This window comes from Sardina pilchardus, chromosome 3 (genome assembly GCF_963854185.1).
Source record: "Sardina pilchardus chromosome 3, fSarPil1.1, whole genome shotgun sequence".
NCBI lineage: Eukaryota > Metazoa > Chordata > Actinopteri > Clupeiformes > Clupeidae > Sardina > Sardina pilchardus.
Window position 1 is genome coordinate 19613888 of NC_084996.1, and position 21893 is coordinate 19635780.

The 21893-nt window shown below is 42.1% G+C and overlaps 1 protein-coding gene across 1 annotated transcript in view; it reads left to right on the forward strand.

Annotated features, from left to right (window-relative positions):
- Nucleotides 1–21893, forward strand: part of LOC134076973 (deleted in malignant brain tumors 1 protein-like) — a 43351-nt gene that overhangs the window by 14699 nt on the left and 6759 nt on the right. The window contains exons 9-24 of the mRNA XM_062532296.1: nucleotides 765–856; nucleotides 1124–1337; nucleotides 2136–2447; nucleotides 2595–2909; nucleotides 4064–4155; nucleotides 4327–4540; nucleotides 5810–6121; nucleotides 7909–8000; nucleotides 8176–8353; nucleotides 9908–9999; nucleotides 10411–10624; nucleotides 11453–11764; nucleotides 11912–12226; nucleotides 12374–12688; nucleotides 13853–13944; nucleotides 14084–14297. Of these exons, the coding sequence (XP_062388280.1) occupies nucleotides 765–856; nucleotides 1124–1337; nucleotides 2136–2447; nucleotides 2595–2909; nucleotides 4064–4155; nucleotides 4327–4540; nucleotides 5810–6121; nucleotides 7909–8000; nucleotides 8176–8353; nucleotides 9908–9999; nucleotides 10411–10624; nucleotides 11453–11764; nucleotides 11912–12226; nucleotides 12374–12688; nucleotides 13853–13944; nucleotides 14084–14297 (3375 nt within the window). The remainder of the gene's footprint in view (nucleotides 1–764; nucleotides 857–1123; nucleotides 1338–2135; nucleotides 2448–2594; nucleotides 2910–4063; nucleotides 4156–4326; nucleotides 4541–5809; nucleotides 6122–7908; nucleotides 8001–8175; nucleotides 8354–9907; nucleotides 10000–10410; nucleotides 10625–11452; nucleotides 11765–11911; nucleotides 12227–12373; nucleotides 12689–13852; nucleotides 13945–14083; nucleotides 14298–21893) is intronic.

The window sequence follows — 21893 nt, forward strand, 5'->3', positions numbered from 1 at the left end:
AACACATGACTGTCAGCTTCCTACTTGTTAGATTTGATAAATCTTCCATAGATGCACAATTAAGCCTAGTTTGAGTAGAACTACTGCTCTTCATTATCTTCCTGCTTGTTGACATTATGCATTGTATTATTTCATGATCGCTAAACATTGGATTCCTTTTAATGTTGTCATCAGTTACTGTAACTTCATTCAACTGCACTTCTGATTGAAGTGTCGTTCAGTTGTTGTCCTTCTCTAATTGCGTTAGGGGGCGGAGAACGGCCCAGATTACCCATCGAATTTCAGGATTGGTAATTAGGACATAAACTGAAGTATCATAGTGCGTGCTTTAGGCATGTTGGCCTTGGCGCAAACAACGATACGATCGCTAATCTACGTACATCATAATTAATTTAGCTTAATGATCTACACACAGACTCACAGACTTGCATTTACACATTTTTTTATATATTTTGACTAAATGGTGTGCTGCTACTAACACATACCGTATCAACAGATCAAAAACTGTTGGCCAAAAAATTAATTTTTATGGTATATTGGCCTCTGAGTGAATTATCCAAGATGATTATGTGTCATTTGTGGAGTAGTTCCACCTAGTGACTAATGCGCAATGCAACAACCTGCTTCTTGAGAACGACTTGTGATTCCAAACTTTTCCACTGTAGTGTACACATTTTTCAACAATTTCAATATATTTAGGCGATACAATTTGTTTTATGGTGGTGTGCATCTGTATGAATGTTGCTGCTGTCTCTCCCCTGCAGATAACAGCACAATTTCTGGTCCAGAGATGGCCGCCATGATGAAGATCGGCACCAGGGTCATGAGGGGTCAGGACTGGAAGTGGGGAAACCAGGTACATGACCAGTACTGTGTGTGTGTGTGTGTGTGTGTGTGTGTGTGAAATAGTGAATATCTACTCAACATATGTGTGTGTGTGTGAGAGAGAGAAAGAGAGAGGGGGGGAGAGAAACATTAAACATCTACTCAACACATGTTTTTGTGAAATGTCTGTGTGTGTGTTTGCATATGTGTGTGTGTGTGTGTGTGTGTGTGTGTGTGTGTGTGTGTGTGTGTGTGTGTGTGTGTGTGTGTGTTCGTGTGCGTTTGTCTCATATTTCAGGATGGCATCCCGCCCGGTCTGGGCCGTGTGATTGATCAACTGAGTGAGAGTGGCTGGATCCAGGTGAGGTGGGACAACGGCCATGTCAACAAGTACCGCATGGGCCGCGAGGGCAAATACGACCTCAAGCTGGCTGAGCCACTGCCGTCTGCACTGCCCTCTACAGAGCCCCCTATACGGTCCTCTGCACTGCCCTCTACACAGCCAGCCACCGGTCAGCACCACAGTCTCAGTAAACTCACCTTCACTACAGCTCTGCAGATCAGTCTCAGAGAGCAGTCATCTGCTCATACAGGATGAGATTCTTTAGACTCTTTCAATCTGTTCCTACAAGGTTTCCGGTTGAGGGGGTGCTGTAGCGCAACAGGCTAAAGCGTTCATACCATGTACGGGTCCAAGTGCCCACGGGGGCCCAGGTTGGAATACAACCTGCGGTCATATCCCAAACAATCCCCATCTCTCTCCCACTCGCTTCCTGTCTATCATCACTGTCTTATCCCAAAAAAAGGCACAAAAAAAAGAAGAAATAAAAGGTTTCCGGTTGAAACATGGAAAACCAAAACAGATACTTTAAAATGAAAATGAATGAGACTGTAGCTTAATGATCTACAAAATATCAACTTTAAAACAGAACTTTTAAATATTTTGTTTGTCCACAAGGTACTTTTACTGCAGCTCTGTGGCACAAAAAATTTAGTCATTTTGAAGTCATTTTCTGTGCCACCGGAAATGCCTTGGGAACAGCTCAAGCCGCGCTAAAAATGTCTGCATGCTAGAAGTATGACTGGCACCTGGCACCCTTGTTTTTGTGAATTAGCCGTTTGTGCTCTACTCCAAAACTTCCGTTTTGAGGAGTTCAGTTCTAAAGCGCAGCTCAGTTACTGCAATGTCAACTAATGATAGTATCCCTTTAAGTACTAAAATATCCCCAGAAGTATGTAATACAGTTATATGAGTTTGCTGACTATATTCTCTTTCCCATTCTACACCCTGCAATCTGTACTCGTTCTAGGACATGCTGTTAGGCTGGTTGGTGGGAGCACAAGGTGCTCAGGTAGAGTGGAGGTCTACTACAACAGCCAGTGGGGCACTGTGTGTGATGATAGCTGGGACATGAGAGATGCACAGGTGGTGTGTAGACAGCTGGGATGTGGAGGTGCTGTGTCTGCCCCCAATGAAGCCCACTTTGGCCCGGGGAGTGGGAACATATGGATGGATGAGGTCCGCTGCTCTGGTTCTGAAGGATCCCTTTCAGAGTGCTCCCATAGTGGCTTAGGAAGACATGACTGTCACCATGGTGAAGATGCTGGTGTGGTGTGCTCAGGTAAGTAGGAACCATAAAAATCCACTGAACTTGATGATAGTAATCCTTTGTGTAATAGAATAGTCACAATTGTATGTAATATTGTCATGCCAGTTTGCTGACTATATTCTGACTCATTCTACACCTTTCAATCTGTACTTGTTACAGGAAATGCTGCTGTCAGGCTGGTTGGTGGGAGCACAAGGTGCTCAGGTAGAGTAGAGTTAAACTATAACAGCCAGTGGGGCACTGTGTGTGATGATAGCTGGGACATGAGAGATGCACAGGTGGTGTGTAGACAGCTGGGATGTGGAAGTGCTGCCTCTGCCCCCAATGAAGCCCACTTTGGCAGTGGCAGTGGGAACATCTGGATGGATGAGGTCCGCTGCTCTGGTTCTGAAGGATCCCTTACAGAGTGCTCCCATAATGGCTTAGGAAGACATGACTGTAACCATGGTGAAGATGCTGGTGTGGTGTGCTCAGGTTAGTTCATCACATAATCATCCACTTAAAGGAACACAACACTGTTTCATGAAATGGGGTTATTCACTGTCTCCCCCAGAGTTAGATAAGTGAGCAAAAACATTTTTGTCTCTATGCATGCTACACCACTGTCAGGTGTGAATACAGGACAGAGATGCAGAGAGACAAGAGAGATGCAGTGAAGACTTTACTCAAAGATCTTGCACAAAATCCAGGGATCACAGTTCAACAGAAAAGAGTCCAATCACAGGAAGGGAAAAAGTCATTCAAAAATCCGTCAAAAACCCAAAAACTCACAAAAGATTAAAGATCACAGGAACAATTGCAACAAATGAATTAAGCAATAGAGCAATGTACTAATCAGCCAATGAAAAAACAGTATAACCAGATATGGTTGATATGATCTTGCAGGCTATGAGAAAAAAATCAAAATGTCATCCAAGTACACAAAAACAAATTTATCCAGCATATCTCGAAGGACATCATAAATCAATGCCTGGAAAACAGTGGGGGCATTAGTGAGACCAAAGGGCATGACCTGGTATTCGTAATGTCCCGTGGGGGTGTTGAACGCAGTTTTCCATTCATCACCCTCACGGATACAAACAAGATGGTAGGCATTGCGAAGATCTAGCTTGGAAAAGATGGTAGCACCCTGTAACAGCCTATTAGCCTGTTTGATGCTCATTGAGCTCAATGCAAATCAAACATCAAATTGAATGCTAATAGGCCTACTGGAAAAAGCACCATGCCAATCTCTAGCTATGGTGAAGGGTATGTGGTGATGTGGGGCTATTTTAATTCCAAAGGCCAAGGGAACTTTATCGGGATGCATAATATCCCGGATTCATGAAATAGCTGGCCTTTAAAAATAAAAATCTGCCTGCCCCTGTTAAATTCCCATCGGGTTACAAAGGGGGTCAAATACCTCCTTCCCCTAGCATTTAAGGAAAACATTTATTTATTTACGATACATTCTTCAATCACAAAAAAAATGGGTGTCCTTGGCGGTTTGATTTTTACTTTTTTTTTTAATTAAGGCATTAAGATCAATTGTCAAATGATGATTTTATATTCCTGTTTTAGCATGGTATCAAATACATGTGCTCCCCACTGTACATGTATGAATGTTGCTGCTGTCTCTCCCCCTGCAGATAACAGCACAATATCTGGTCCAGAGATGGCCGCCATGATGAAGATCGGCACCAGGGTCATGAGGGGTCAGGACTGGAAGTGGGGAAACCAGGTACGTGACCAGTACTGTGTGTGTGTGTGTGTGTGTGTGTGTGTGTGTGTGTGTGTGTGTGTGTGTGTGTGTGTGTGTGTGTATTTGAGTGTGCATGTACTTTGTTTGTGATTGTCTGTTTCTATGTTTGTTTGTATGTGTGTGCGCACGTGTGTTTGTCTCTTATTTCAGGATGGCACCCCGCCCGGTCTGGGCCGTGTGATTGGTCAACTGAGTGAGAGTGGCTGGATCCAGGTGAGGTGGGACAGCGGCCATCAATATAAGTACCGCATGGGCGCTGAGGGAAAATACGACCTCAAGCTGGCCGAGCCACTGCCCTCTGCACTGCCCTCTACAGAGCCCCCTATACGGCCCTCTGCACTGCCCTCTACACAGCCAGCCACCGGTCAGCACCACAGTCTCAGTAAACTCACCTTCACTACAGCTCTGCAGATCAGTGTCAGAGAGCAGACACCTGCCGCTGCTAGCATGACGTGGTCATACAGGAAAAAGGATCAGGTTCTACAGTAATTTCCCGCATATAAGCCGCATTGTGTATAAGCCGCAGGACAGTGTTATATGCAAGTTAAAATAAACAAAACCATAGTAACACTATATTAACTGCCCCCTTGTATTAACCTCAAAGCAGAGGAAATTTAGCCAAATCAATGTATAAGCTGCGGCTAATAGTCGGGAAATTACGGTATAGACTTTTTCAATCTGTTCCTGCAAGGTTTTCCGGTTCCTGTGTTCCGGTTGAAAACCAACACAGATACTGTAGGTCAGGTACCGAATGACAGAGTTGTCCTCACGGCAGCCGGGAAACCCCTAATGTTTAATCACCTGATGATCTCTGACTCTTCATACGGAGATAGAAGACCATGTTAGCGTTATCTTGAACTACATACCTAATCTTGTACAAGAAATGTGTGCATGCTAAAAATATCACTGCCAAGCCAACTGTTTTTCACATGGCATGCGAGATTGTTGGATTGATTGATTGATATTGTTTATTTAAGTGTCAAACACCTTTTTTGGTGCCCAGCCCACATGGGCTTATTAGACACTGAATCAATAATTATGAGATACCCAACTTAGCATAACTAAACCACACACACAAAAAAAGTAGGAAGCATTTCCATTGAAAAGAGACAGTGAAGAGATGTTTGAATAGGCAGACTAGCTGCAGCAGCGTCCTATCATAGACGTTTCTGACACTTGGTCTGAACTAGGGATTCTTCCAATTGCAGACGTGTCGTGTGCATTGCATTTCTGTTCCGTAGGTGACAAAAATACCAGAATAGGCGCCGGTTCTATTTTTAGCACGCACACGTATTCAGTGCTGCTCGAGTCGCGCCTAAGACTTGCGTGTAATGCAGGCAGTATGTACGCTCCAACCTGTTACCATGGCTGCCAAAATGAAAACGGACAGGTAGGCTAGTGCAGCTGACACACAGTCGCCACTCATGCCGTGTGAATCAGCCGTTATTGCTCAGCTGCATGATAAACTCCAAAACTTTGGTTTTAAAGAGTACAGTTTTAAAGCGCAGCTAGATAGAGCATGATAGTAACCCTTTACGTATTAAAATACCCCCAATATGATGTAATACTGTTAGATCAGTTTGTTGACTATATTCTCTCCCATTCTACACCCTGCAATCTGTACTTGTTACAGGAGATGCCGTTAGGCTGGTTGGTGGGAGCACTAATTGCTCAGGTAGAGTGGAGGTCTACTACAACAGCCAGTGGGGCACTGTGTGTGATGATAGCTGGGACATGAGTGATGCACAAGTGGTGTGTAGACAGCTGGGATGTGGAAGTGCTGTCTCTGCCCCCAAAGGAGCCAGCTTTGGCACTGGCAGTGGGAACATCTGGATGGATGATGTCAACTGTACTGGTGCTGAAGGATCCCTTACAGAGTGCTCCCATAGTGGATTTGGAACACATAACTGTAACCATGGTGAAGATGCTGGTGTGGTATGCTCAGGTTAGTCAAACACCCCCAATTTCATTTAATACTTAGGACTGTTGATGCTGTGCAGCTTGGTCTTATAGTGCTCATCGACATTTTGAATCATTGTACTTACACTTAGGAAATTAGAAGTTGGCATCTGACCCTAGCTCATTACAACCTTTGTTGACTAATGGCACAATGTGAATAATGCTCCATGCAAAAATCTGTGACTAATTAGTATGTTGTTATGATTATGGTTATGATTATGGTTATTGGTATTTAGCAGATGCCTTTGTCCAAAGCGACACACAAATAAAAAAATAAAAAAATAATTTAACAGTGGACAATTCAAAAGATTGGTCAGACTACTATAGGGAGAATAGTAATATAAACAAGAAACAATATCAATTCAAGCAAGAACCTAATAAAAAAAGAAACAATGAATATATGAATATATATAGCAAATAAACAATCTTCGTCCAAACTTTGCATATCAAAGCATTGCTGAGTTATGAGCTCACTTCCTGTATCACAGTGCCCCCTATAGAGTCTAATTGATGTCAATTTCCTGGTGCATCATCACAATCAGTTAACAAGTCCCCAAGTTTGGACTTCATAAATCAAAGCATTGCTGGGATGAGCTCACTTCCTGTTTGTCGGCTTTGCTGTCAAACTGGATTGGCTCTATACACAAATCCAGCGGGAACTTTATGGGCGCTGCCATCTTGCACATCGCCATTACTGCGTGCCTGCGGAGTGTAACGAGTGACACTTGCCTGTGTTATTCAATGAAAGCATACTGTCAGAGGATGTCTAACAAGAGATCCTGCTCATGAAAGAAAATGTCAGGTGAAAGGGAACATTGGGTAGATGATGTCTGTGGCCAAAACTTACCGATGAAGGAAATTATTTAACAGCATAAGGTATTAAGACGTGTATTAATTACAGCTAACCTCTGCAACAGCCAACGGAACCAACATGCTACTTTCTTAGCAGCCAGGCACGCAGTAAAGGCGGCGCTGCATTACTTCCGTCTTTCACTGGATTTGTGTATTGAGTGAACACTTATGAATATCGAAACGCCTCTAAGAATGTTTTGTCAGGCTTGGTCTGAAGATCATCTGTTTCGTGAAAATCGGAGCAAATTTGTAACCTGTGAAAAGTGTTAGGCATTTCTGATAAAAATCCAATATGGTGGAAGGTACCATGTGACACAAATTGATGAACTCGGCAGCTTTCAAGGATTCCAAATATGCCTCAACGTTCAAGATCTGGTATATGGTTCAAACATTACGCACATGGATGTAGTGCCAACCATTGGTGGCACTAGAGCACTTGAGGTGCAGACATGAACATAGGTGAAATGAATCATGGGGCTGTCCCCAATCAGACTTCCCACTACCCAGCACGGCTAATAACTACTTAGTACAACTTGCTACTATGTTGCGATGTAAAGGTTCAAACTTCACCATGTTGTACACATTGCTTGACTGCCCCATTCTTTGTACACAGACATTTCTTTATATTTCTCAAAGGGAGGTGCTGCAACTAATATATATAGTATCAACAGATCAAAAACTGTTAGCCAAAAAATATTTTTCTACGCTAAATAGGCCTCTGAGTGAATTATCCAAGCCGAATATACGTCATTTGTGAAGTAGTGCCAGTGACTAATGCTCACTTGTGATTCCAAACTTTTCCATAGTAGTGTACATATTTTGCCTTTGAAAGAAAAAATGAAGTAGGCGATACATATTTCTACAATCTGTTTGATGATTGTGTGCATCTGTACAAATGTTGCTGCTGTTTCTACCCTGCAGGTAAAAGCACAATGTTTGGTATAGAGATGGCTGTCATGATGAAGATCGGCACCAGGGTCATGAGGGGTCAAGACTGGAAGTGGAGAAACCAGGTACATGACCAGTACTCTGTGTGTGTGTGTGTGTGTGTGTGTGTGTGTGTCTGGCTGAAACATTAAACATCTCTTCAACATGTGTTTTTGAGTGTGCATGTACTTTACTTTGTGATTGATTGTTTCTATGTTTGTTTGTATGTGTGTGCACACGTGTGTTTGTCCCATATTTCAGGACGGAATCCCTCCCGGTCTGGGCCGTGTGATTAGTCCGCTGAGTGAGAGTGGTGTGGTTCGTGTGAGGTGGGACAACGGCCATATAAACTCATACCGCATGGGCCACGAGGGAAAATACGACCTCAAGCTGGCCGAGCCACTGCCCTCTGCACTGCCCTCTACAGAGCCAGCCACCGGTCAGCACCACAGTCTCATTAAACTCACCTTCACTACAGCTCTGCAGATCAGTCTCAGAGAGCAGACACCTGCTGCTGCTAGCATTACGTGATCATACAGGAAACAGGATGATATTCTATAGACTCATTTAATCTCTTCCTAGAAGGTTTTCCAACATTGAAAACAAACACAGAGGGGCAGATGTACCAACGCTTTTGCGCCCACTTCAGGCGTATTTGTTTCGCAACGTGCGTATAAAATGATGGCTTGGTACTGTATGTACTAACAGGCCGCAATGAGGTGAAGGTGCAGACTGCTTGTAGCGGGAGCTGAGAATGGCAAATTGCGCTTTTCCGTCTCATGCATATGGATTTATGGGAGTGTCAGATGATAGTAGGAGGTTCGTGTAAAAAGATGGGAGGAGAACTGTAATATGCGCCTAATTATGTATTCCCCTGTATGTACTAAAACTGCCCGTGAAAGCGCACATCTATTTTGCGCCTAAATATTTCCGCCTTGTAAAAGCAGGTGTTAAATGCGGTTTGCTGTTAAATGCATCTGTAAGAGAATCATTCAAGGACAACAAAATCGCTAATTAAACCACCAGTTTTGCGTCTTTGTACTACATCAAAAGCAACCTTAGCTTTCGTTGGCCTTTCGAACGTCTACTTTCACTTTCACGCCATCCGCTTAAACCCTTTAAGTACTAAAATATCCCCAGAATTATGTAAAACAGTTATGAGTTTGCTGACTATATTCTCTTTCCCATTCTACACCCTGCAATCTGTACTCGTTCTAGGACATGCTGTTAGGCTGGTTGCCATAGGGTTGCCACCTATGTCTGACCAAAATAAATTTAATCGAGTCAGTACCTTTCCGGAAATGTCGCAGCTGCAGCTAGCAACGTTTTAACAACACTTTATTAACATTTCCGGAAAGGTACGGACTCGATTAAATTCATTCTGGACTCTCTATCCGACCACATAAAGACGTGGGGATACTTCGGTTTGGCTTTAGGGATCCTCTACTCACTACCACGTAAGTGTAGTGTTGTTTGGAACAGTAGAAGAGGTATAAAAATAGCGTTTTGTAGCGGCGAAAGGACATGCCCGCGTCACTTCCAGGCTAACTAGTTTTGGCTAAAAACGGTGAGCTCGAACTTTCTCAAAATACATCCGAATGACATGATTTTGGTGTCAACTCAACGTATGTACTCCCAATAGTCCGAAAAATTGATCCAAAGTGCATTTCACTCCGGATTATCCCTTTAATGGTGTGCTGCTACTAACACATACCGTATCAACAGATCAAAAACTGTTGGCCAAAAAATTAATTTTTATGGTATATTGGCCTCTGAGTGAATTATCCAAGATGATTATGTGTCATTTGTGGAGTAGTTCCACCTAGTGACTAATGCGCAATGCAACAACCTGCTTCTTGAGAACGACTTGTGATTCCAAACTTTTCCACTGTAGTTTACACATTTTTCAACAATTTCAATATATTTAGGTGATACAATTTGTTTTATGGTGGTGTGCATCTGTATGAATGTTGCTGCTGTCTCTCCCCTGCAGATAACAGCACAATTTCTGGTCCAGAGATGGCCGCCATGATGAAGATCGGCACCAGGGTCATGAGGGGTCAGGACTGGAAGTGGGGAAACCAGGTACATGACCAGTACTGTGTGTGTGTGTGTGTGTGTGTGTGTGTGTGTGTGTGTGTGTGTGCACGTGTGTGTGCACGTGTGTGTGCACGTGTGTGTGTGTGTGTGTGTGTGTGCACGTGTGTGTGTGTGTGTGTGTGTGTGTGTGTGTGTGTGTGTGCACGTGTGTGTGCGTGTGTGTATGCCCATGTGTGTGTGTGTGTGTGTGTGTGTGTGAAATAGTGAATATCTACTCAACATATGTGTGTGTGTATGTGTGTGTGTGTGTGTGAGAGAGAGAAAGAGAGGGGGGGGTGGGGGGAGAAACATTAAACATCTACTCAACACATGTTTTTGTGAAATGTCTGTGTGTGTGTGTTTGCATATGTGTGTGTGTGTGTGTGTGTGTGCGTGTGCGTTTGTCTCATATTTCAGGATGGCATCCCGCCCGGTCTGGGCCGTGTGATTGGTCAACTGGGTGAGAGTGGCTGGATCCAGGTGAGGTGGGACAACGGCCATGTAAACAAGTACCGCATGGGCCGTGAGGGCAAATACGACCTCAAGCTGGCTGAGCCACTGCCCTCTGCACTGCCCTCTACAGAGCCCCCTATACGGCCCTCTGCACTGCCCTCTACACAGCCAGCCACCGGTCAGCACCACAGTCTCACTCACCTTCACTACAGCTCTGCAGATAGGTCTCAGAGAGCAGTCATCTGCTCATACAGGATGAGATTCTTTAGACTCTTTCAATCTGTTCCTATAAGGTTTCGGGTTGAGGGGGTGCTGTAGCGCAACAGGCTAAAGCGTTCATACCATGTACGGGTCCAAGTGCCCACGGGGGCCCAGGTTGGAATACAACCTGCGGTCATATCCCAAACAATCCCCATCTCTCTCCCACTCGCTTCCTGTCTATCATCACTGTCTTATCCGAATAAAAAAAAACAAAAAATGGCAACAAAAAAAAAAGAATAAATAAAAGGTTTCCGGTTGAAACATGGAAAAGCAAAACAGATACTTTAAATTGAAAAAGAATGAGACTATAGCTTAATGATCTACAAAATATCAACTTTAAAACGGAACTTTTAAATATTTTGTTTGTCCACAAGGTACTTTTACTGCAGCTCTGTGGCAGAGAAAATTTAGTCATTTTGAAGTCATTTTCTGTGCCACCGGAAATGCCTTGGGAACAGCTCAAGCCACGCTAAAAATGTCTGCATGCTAGAAGTATAACTGGCACCTGGCACCCTTGTTTTTGTGAATCAGCCGTTTGTGCTCTGCTGCATAATAAACTCCAAAACTTCCGTTTTGAGGAGTACAGTTCTAAAGCGCAGGTCAGTTACTGCAATGTCAACTAATAGTGCATGATAGTATCCCTTTAAGTACTAAAATATCCCCAGAAGTATGTAATACAGTTATATGAGTTTGCTGACTATATTCTCTTTCCCATTCTACACCCTGCAATCTGTACTCGTTCTAGAACATGCTGTTAGGCTGGTTGGTGGGAGCACAAGGTGCTCAGGTAGAGTGGAGGTCTACCACAACAGCCAGTGGGGCACTGTGTGTGATGATAGCTGGGACATGAGAGATGCACAGGTGGTGTGTAGACAGCTGGGATGTGGAGGTGCTGTCTTAGCCCCCAATGAAGCCCACTTTGGCAGAGGCAGTGGGAACATATGGATGGATCGAGTCAGCTGCTCCGGTACTGAAGGATCTCTTACAGAGTGCTCCCATAGTGGTTTAGGAACACACAACTGTGGCCATCATGAAGATGCTGGTGTGGTGTGCTCAGGTAAGTAAGAACCATAACAATCCACTGAACTCGATGATAGTAGCCCTTTGTGTAATATAATACTCACAATTTGATGCAATATTGTCATGCCAGTTTGCTGACTATATTCTGACTCATTCTACACCTTTCAATCTGTACTTGTTACAGGAAATGCTCCTGTCAGGCTGGTTGGTGGGAGCACTAATTGCTCGGGTAGAGTTGAGGTCTACTATAACAGACAGTGGGGCACTGTGTGTGATGATAGCTGGGACATGAGAGATGCACAGGTGGTGTGTAGACAGCTGGGATGTGGAGGTGCTGTGTCTGCCCCCAATGAAGCCCACTTTGGCCCGGGGAGTGGGAACATATGGATGGATGAGGTCCGCTGCTCTGGTTCTGAAGGATCCCTTTCAGAGTGCTCCCATAGTGGCTTAGGAAGACATGACTGTAACCATGGTGAAGATGCTGGTGTGGTGTGCTCAGGTAAGTAAGAATCATAACAATCCACTGAACTTGATGATAGTAATCCTTTGTGTAATAGAATACTCACAATTGTATGTATTATTGTCATGCCAGTTTGCTGACTATATTCTGACTCATTCTACACCTATCAATCTGTACTTGTTACAGGAAATGCTGCTGTCAGGCTGGTTGGTGGGAGCACAAGGTGCTCAGGTAGAGTGGAGTTAAACTATAACAGCCAGTGGGGCACTGTGTGTGATGATAGCTGGGACATGAGAGATGCACAGGTGGTGTGTAGACAGCTGGGATGTGGAAGTGCTGCCTCTGCCCCCAAAGAAGCCCACTTTGGCAGAGGCAGTGGGAACATCTGGATGGATGAGGTCCGCTGCTCTGGTTCTGAAGGATCCCTTACAGAGTGCTCCCATAATGGCTTAGGAAGACATGACTGTAACCATGGTGAAGATGCTGGTGTGGTGTGCTCAGGTTAGTTCATCACATAATCATCCACTTAAAGGAACACAACACTGTTTCATGAAATGGGGTTATTCACTGTCTCCCCCAGAGTTAGATTAGTGAGCAAAAACATTTTTGTCTCTATGCATGCTACACCACTGTCAGGTGTGAATACAGGACAGAGATGCAGAGAGACGAGAGAGATGCAGTGAAGACTTTACTCAGAGATCTTGCACAAAATCCAGGGATCACAGTTCAACAGAAAAGAATCTAATCACAGGAAGGGAAAAAGTCATTCAAAAATCCGTCAAAAATCCAAAAACTCACAAAAGATCACAAGATCACAGGAACAATTGCAACAAATGGATTAAGCAATAGAGCAATTTACTAATCAGCCAATGAAAAAACAGTATAACCATATATGGTTGACATGATCTTGCAGGCTATGAGAAAAAATCTAAATGTCATCCAAGTACACAAAAACAAATTTATCCAGCATATCTCAAGGACATCATTAATCAATGCCTGGAACAGTGTACTTGGTGGGGGCATTAGTGAGACCAAAGGGCATGACCTGGTATTCGTAATGTCCTGTGGGGGTGTTGAACGCAGTTTTCCACTCATCATCACCCTCACGGATACAAACAAGATTGTAGGCATTGCGAAGATCTAGCTTGGAAAAGATGGTAGCACCCTGTAACAGCCTATTAGCCTGTTTGATGCTCATTGAGCTCAATGCAAATCAAACATCAAATTGAATGCTAATAGGCCTACTGGAAAAAGCACCATGCCAATCTCTAGCTATGGTGAAGGGTATGTGGTGATGTGGGGCTATTTTAATTCCAAAGGCCAAGGGAACTTTATCGGGATGCATAATATCCCGGATCCATGAAATAGCTGGCCTTTAAAAATAAAAATCTGCCTGCCCCTGTTGAATTCCCGTAAGGTTACATAGGGGGTCAAATACTTCCTTCCCCTAGCATTTAAGGAAAACATTTATTTATTTACGATACATTCTTCAATCACAAAGAAAATGGGTGTCCTTGGCGGTTTGATTTTTACTTTTTTTTTTTTATTAAGGCATTAAGATCAATTGTCAAATGATGATTTTATATTCCTGTTTTAGCATGGTATCAAATACATGTGCTCCCCACTATATATGTATGAATGTTGCTGCTGTCTCTCCCCCTGCAGATAACAGCACAATATCTGGTCCAGAGATGGCCGCCATGATGAAGATCGGCACCAGGGTCATGAGGGGTCAGGACTGGAAGTGGGGAAACCAGGTACGTGACCAGTATTGTGTGTGTGTGTGTGTGTGTGTGTGTGTGTGTGTATTTGAGTGTGCATGTACTTTGTTTGTGATTGTCTGTTTCTATGTTTGTTTGTATGTGTGTGCGCACGTGTGTTTGTCTCTTATTTCAGGATGGCACCCCGCCCGGTCTGGGCCGTGTGATTGGTCAACTGAGTGAGAGTGGCTGGATCCAGGTGAGGTGGGACAGCGGCCATCAATATAAGTACCGCATGGGCGCTGAGGGAAAATACGACCTCAAGCTGGCCGAGCCACTGCCCTCTGCACTGCCCTCTACAGAGCCCCCTATACGGCCCTCTGCACTGCCCTCTACACAGCCAGCCACCGGTCAGCACCACAGTCTCAGTAAACTCACCTTCACTACAGCTCTGCAGATCAGTGTCAGAGAGCAGACACCTGCCGCTGCTAGCATGACGTGGTCATACAGGAAAAAGGATCAGGTTCTACAGTAATTTCCCGCATATAAGCCGCAGGACAGTGTTTTATGCAAGTTAAAAGAAACAAAACCATATTAACACTATATTAACTGCCCCCTTGTATTAACCTCACAGTAGAGGAAATTTAGCAAAATCAATGTATAAGCTGCAGCTAATAGTCGGGAAATTACGGTATAGACTTTTTCAATCTGTTCCTGCAAGGTTTTCCGGTTCCTATGTTCCGGTTGAAAACCAACACAGATACTGTAGGTCAGGTACCGAATGACAGAGTTGTCCTCACGGCAGCCGGGAAACCCCTAATGTTTAATCACCTGATGGTCTCTGACTCTTCATACAGTGATAGAGGACCATGTTAGCGTTATCTTGAACTACATTCCTAATCTTGTACAAAAAATGTGTGCATGCTAAAAATATCACTGCCAAGCCAACTGTTTTTCACATGACATGCGAGATTGTTGGATTGATTGATTGATATTGTTTATTTAAGTGTCAAACACCTTTTTTGGTGCCCAGCCCACATGGGCTTATTAGACACTGAATCAATAATTATACAGTATCTCCATATAGCCACGTACACAGAGATACCCAACATAACATAACTAAACCGCAAAAAAAAAAAAAGTAGGAAGCATTTCCATTGAAAAGAGACAGTGAAGAGATGTTTTAATAGGCAGACTAGCTGCAGCAGCGTCCTATCAGAGACGTTTCTGGCACTTGGTCTGAACTAGGGATTCTTCCAATTGCAGACGTGTCGTGTGCATTGCATTTCTGTTCCGTAGGTGACAAAAATACCAAAATAGGCGCCGGTTCTATTTCTAGCATGCACACGTTTCCAGTGCTGCTCGAGTCGCGCCTGAGACACTCGTGTCATGCAGGCAGTGTGCACGCTCTGACCTGTTACCATGGCCACCCAGGTAAAAAAAAAGTATACTTAACCCTCATGTTGTCCTCAAATCTTACCGACATTCGTTGTCCTTGGGGTCAATTTGACCCCAGCTAAAAAAACTCTCAAAAAATGATTAAAATTATTTTTTTTACCCAGTTTTTTTACTTAACAAGAGTGTAATAACCACCATCAAAAGCCCTACAAAACAATCCCACCCCCCCACACCCCTTTATGAACCCTGGAACCCTGACTGGCAATATGGCCAATCCAGTGTCAACAGCCCAAAGGCTGACTTTTTGGACTTTTTCAGACCTGCCAAAATAACTTATATGTAATATGTACTTGTATATGCAATAATGATAATAACTACATGTTCTCATACTATTACAATAATAATATCCATAATTTGTCAAATATTCATTTTCATCATGTTTCATAAAAATGGGGTCAAATTGACCCCAATACCACCAACGTAACTATTTTTTTTACAGGACATTGGAAACATATTTTTGTGCAAATTTCATGTTTACTCTGCTGTACCCTTCAAATGAGGAAGTCATGAAACTTGAAGCAAAACAAAAAAAGTGAACCATATATTTTATGATGTTAAACACTGCTTGGGGTCAAATTGACCCCAAGGACAACATAAGGGTTAAGTAGTATTTTCTTGCCATATACTTATTGTACTTTTAGCATGCTATAGAAGAGCATACTTAATTGTGTTATTTTGGAACAACTATTAGTGTATTAAGTGCACTTAAAGATATTCTTTAAGACATCTTAATTATACATTAAATGCACTATTTTGTGTTAAAATGGAACAACTAAAAGTATATTTATCATACTTAAATCATATCTCAGTATAAGTACATTTAAAATGTCATTAAATCTGCAAATGAGCATACTTAAAGATATTCTTAAATACAGCTTAATTATAAATTAAATGCACTATTTTGTGTTAAAATGGAACAACTAAAAGTATATTTATTATACTTAAATCATATTTCAGTTTGAGTACATTTAAAATGTCATTAAATCTGCAAATTAGCATACACATTAGTGTATTTCTGTTGTCTCAAAATACTGCTACAATACAACCTCGTTCTTTTTCAACATGTTTTTATTAACACTTGGAGCACACTTAAAACATACCAAAAATACTTCCAGTAATCCAGTATTTATGAGCATATCTTAATCCAGTATTTATTATATATTAATGAGTGCATTCACAATATTCTTTAAAACTAGGCGCCTTAAATGGAAAAAAAAGGGCAAACAAATACATTATCAAAAATACTGGTTTCCAGCTGGCTAACAATTCAGCCACATGAAGTAAAATGAAGTATAAACAAAAGCTAAAATAAATAACATTTCCTGTTAATCTAATACCAATGCTAATGAGGGATCGGTTTAAGGTCCTTCAGTCATAATACCATGTCTTCACTGCCAGTGTCACTGATAGTGCGTGGTGAGTCGCTTTGGCTGGAGGAAATAGATGAATCTGCCATGTTGTTTATGACTGCTTTCAGTGATGACACCATCTGGCAGCTCTAAAACAAGGATGCAATATAAAAAGGGTCAGTATCACATTATGATACAAAGAATAATTATCACATTGTGTCAGAAAATAGAACATATACAGCGAGGATAATAAGTATTTGAACCCATGCTAAAGTTGACTAAAGAATATTTTTTTAAATTGATCTTAATGCCTTTAGTAAAAAAAAGGACACCAATTGTCTTTGTGAATGTAATGGATCGTAAATAAATAAATGTTCTTCCTTAAAATACAGGAGTCATAAGTATTTGCACCCCTATGTTAAATTCCCATAGAGGCAGGAAGATTTCTATTTTTAAAAGCCACTTATTTCATGGATCCAGGATAATAAGCATTCTGATAAAGTCTCCTCAGCCTTTGGAATTAAAATAGCCCCAAATCACATACCCTTCACCATACCTAGAGGCTGGTATGATGTTTTTTTTTCAGTTAGCCTATTAGCTGGTTTGATTTGCATTGAGCTCAATGAGCATCAAACCAGCTAATAACTGAAGTCATGGTTGAGGTCAGGACTCTGTGCAGGCCGGTTAAGTTCATCCACACTAAATTCTATCATCCATGTCTTTATGGACCTTGTTTTGCACACTGATGCACAGTCATGTTGGAACAGAAAGATTTTGGACAATTCCATGCTCCCAACTTTGAAGGAACAGTTTTGGGGATGGCCCCTTTCTGTTCCAACATGACTGTGCACCAGTGCACAAAGCAAGATCCGCAAAGACATGGATGACAGTTTAGCGTTGACTGGCCTGCACAGTCCTGACCTCAACCCAATAAAACACCTTTGGGATGAATTAGAGCAGAGACTGAGAGCCCGTCTCCTCGTCCAACATCAATGTGTAACCTCACCAATGCGCAACATCACCAATGCGCTTCTGGAAGAATGGTCAAAAATGCCTATAAACACACTCCTAAACCTTGTAGAAAGCCTTCTCAGAAGACTTGAAGTTGCTATAGCTGCAAAGGGTGGACCAACATCATATTAAACCCTATGAATTAAGAATAGGATGTCTATTGACATCACTATACTTTTGGCAATATAGTATACACCGATGCAAGCTCTGTAGTGCTTCATCAGTGAAAAATACTGTCCATCTCCACAGCTTATTTTATGTGTTTTCATGCAGAAAAGAAGTCTGAGGTCAATTTTCGCCGAAGTTACACTGTTTTTTGGATATTCATTTGCACTTACCAGGTATTCCTTTATGAGTTTATTGGGGTCTTCAAGTACACAACAAGTGCTTTCAGGTGGCAAACTCTCAACGAGCCAATGATAGGATTCTGCAAACGGAGTGATTATTTGCACCCGGGTGTAAATAGTGGAATGGAGGCATTTTCTTATTTGCACCCAAACCGGAAATGCGTGCTATCCAACATAGCGGGACCATCTTGGCAGGAGATGGCCTACCTAAATCTAACAAGTTAGGATTATTAAAACTATATTTGAGATGGGAAAGTGGTGCTAAATTTCCACAAACTTTATTCAGTGAACGGGTAAAGCCGTCCGTTTGCAAGCACAATCAAGAAACACGATCCTTTTGTTTTGTTTACCGTTACCTAGCAACCCCAACAAGTTAGTCAATAATTAGTATTCTCCCCTACCTCTTCGACGGGGCGTAGTACAGCGGTAAAGTCACTGTGTTACCATGCTCGAGGTGCTGGGTTCGAACTTCAGATGAATTTTTTTTTTTTTTTTGCCTGCCAAAGTAGCTGCTACGCACCATGACTTCTTTTTTCTTAGATGACGTTACCTCGCGGCAAATAAGAGTTTGTGCTTTTTGAACCTGTCAAAGATTTACTGGTTTTATTTCAGTTATGAGTAGAGTTAAGTAGAAGTAGGCTTCAGTAGTTGTTAGAAAGGTTGTGTTTTGACTTTGAGCCCCCAACGCTGCCTGGAAGGCGCTTAGGCGTGGGTTAAGGTTAAGGTTAGGGTTAAGGTTAGGTTAAGGTTAGGGTTAAGGTTAGGAGTAGGATTAAGTGTTTTTTTTTTTTTTTTTGGGCTTTTTTTTTTTTTGGGCTTTTTTTTTTTTTTTTTTTTTATGCCTTTAATTGGATAGGACAGTAGAGAGAATGACAGGAAGTGAGTGGGAGAGAGAGTCGGGGTGGGATCCGGAAAGGACCACGGGGCGGGAATCGAACCCGGGTCGCCGTCGTACGGTGCAGGTGCCCCAGCCAGTTGCGCCACTGCCGGGGCCAGGATTAAGTGTTTTTAAGTCAACAGTGGCAGCGCTGCCTGGAAGACAACTCAGAAAACAACTCTTTAAAGTAGCTTGTCTTTGATGAAGCTACCACATGACCACTCATTACCCTAATATTTGTATAATCACTTCCAAGTAACCCAGACATGGCAAAACAGCTAAAAACTGTTCAAAACTATTAGGCCTAGCCTACTGTAGAGCTGGTAAATACACAGGCCTATTGACAGAGAACATGGATGTTAGACATCGGGTGTAAATAGTATTGTTGATTATTACACTATTTACACCCGGGTGTAAATAGCAATGTTGATTATTACACTATTTACACCCGGGTGTAAATAGTAATGTTGATTATTACACTATTTACACCCGGGTGTAAATAGTAATGTTGATTATTTGCACCCGGGTGTAAATAGTAATGTTCATTATTTACACCCGGGTGCAAATAGTCTCTGCCTTCTGCAAAACAGGGAAATATAACTGAACACTACTTTACTTACACTTACAAATTAGGCATCTTAATGTTTACAATGCCTTTCTGTGCAACCCCCCAACGTTAACTTGGATTGGATTTTTTGGAACACATTGATTTTTAGCTGGCAGGTGCATGGTACGGCCTGTAGCTCATGGCCTAATATTGGTTTTCAAAGTGGGAGGCACAAAACTACTTCTCACTAACCCAATCCATGGCAGCCATGATCTCCTTAATCTTATGTCCTGTTTCTCCTCCCTTCCTATGGCACTCAGCAGACAGCCTGGAGCAGATGATGTCAAGTTCTGGCATAAACTTGGACTTCAGTTGCACAACGCGTGTGAAATTCTGCATATATCTTGAATCATACGAGGGTAGAGGAGACAGAAAGAATGTACAAAACAACCTAGAAAGAATAACAATTAACATACAGAAAATATTGATCTGTGTCATGGTATGTCTTGAATACAATAGTTAAGTGTGTTCTCAAATTCAAACAAATTGTGAATACAAATAACATTCCTAACACAAACAGCCCTTAAACATGCAATGTAAATTTTTGTGACTCAAACGACAGTTTAATGTAGTCAGACTAACAGGTTTTTGGACTGTTTTATTGGCATGATATCTGCTTAAGTGACTATGAAGAGCATTCCATGGTTTTAATGAGAATATGCACATAGGTATGAGTGTCTACAACCAAAGTAACCATGAGCTAACCTGATGCTTCTGTAAGAATGCTTCTGCACTCTGCGCTGCCACATCTGTGGAGAAAGAAAGCATATCAAACTCAACAAATTTACACCATGTAAAACTATAATAGTATTAGATTACTGAATCATTTTAGAACTATGAAGAAAACGATGTTTTCGGCCTGTTTGTGATTAACTAATCACTCAATCATTTAAAGTAGGCAGCCTCTCCCATGATCATGAAAAACTTCTAATTATTTAATTACCAAATATTTGGTTGTCAACAAAGCTTTTCAATGGCAAACTGCAATTTGCTTTACTCTTTTAACTGATATATAAGTCAAATGAGAGCCAATAGCCTACAATAATGCTGAGCACCTCATACAAAAATAATGAAGTCTAATGGTTGTGTAACGTTACAGAGACTAGGCAAGATGGTGTAGTTTGCTACACTAACATTAAAATAATTCAAATGTTTCTGGACGAACTTGTGTCTGTACCAATGCAAATTGTTCATGACACACAAGGACAATTTGGTCAAACAGACTGGCCGTACCTACGTTTAAACATTACACTTTTCAGATAATAATCGAACTATTAGTATTCTAAGCCATAAACCTAGGCTGGGTTTGTGCGGGGCTAGTGGCTACCTTGATAGCCGACCATTAACTGCTAGCATAAAACAGTAAACACGTGGAGTCATCCTGACCTGGTCACTTCCATGAACATTCATGTTTTATGAAACAATCCCATCAAGGCATAACCATCCCTATCTTCGGCAGGGAGTAAAACTGACCTGGGAAACATGATACAATTCTAACGTTAGCCTGAGATGATAACTAAAGCCTACCTTACATTGACAGACTTTGCAAAGATTTGGAAAAGATTTTTGAAAGACTACTGTCTCAGACCCTCTCACATCTAAAGACAATTCATTGAGTTTCTAGTCACAGTCTAGTCACAGGCCAGTCTCAGATTAGGATTTTGCAAAGACTGTGGGTCACTATTTACAAGACTGCTGCTAGATTCCTTCAAATTATTTCCATCGTGCACTAGGCTACACGTACGTCATCATTAACAGGAACTCACATGATAGCCTACTCATATCAAAGTCATTTTTTCGCGTTTCTGCAGCATTGTTTGATGTGTGACATCACTAACAGATATAGAGTTGTTCTGTCACGTAGAACAGCCGACTAATAAATTATAAGAAATGAGATAACAAATAATCATATAGGCTACAGCTGTCGCCTATTTTGCCCATAGACAGTAAAAGATATGGACAGAGCTATCACGTAGACGGCAGCAGAGACCGAGGAAGCAAATTTCAACGGTTTTTTTAGGTCTTCTTATTTCGTCATAGGTCTCCTGCGCAGGCTCAGGTGTCGTACATGTGACGTAGGCACGTAGTCTGACCTATGGCGACGCTTTACTCTCGCTGGACGCATGCGCCTTTAACACTTTAGCATTGACTTTCGAAAAACGTTAATTACTCAGCCGATAAGACAGTTACGAGATTATTATGTCAATTTCACAATGTAGTATGTACCCCGACAATAGAAAATGTTCATATAAAGGCTTAAAACGCTTCAGCTCTAACGTAATTTGATGTCAAAGTGGCGCTTACGCCCCATAGGATTCAATGGAATGGCCAGCTAGCCACGGTCTTCTCGTTAGCAT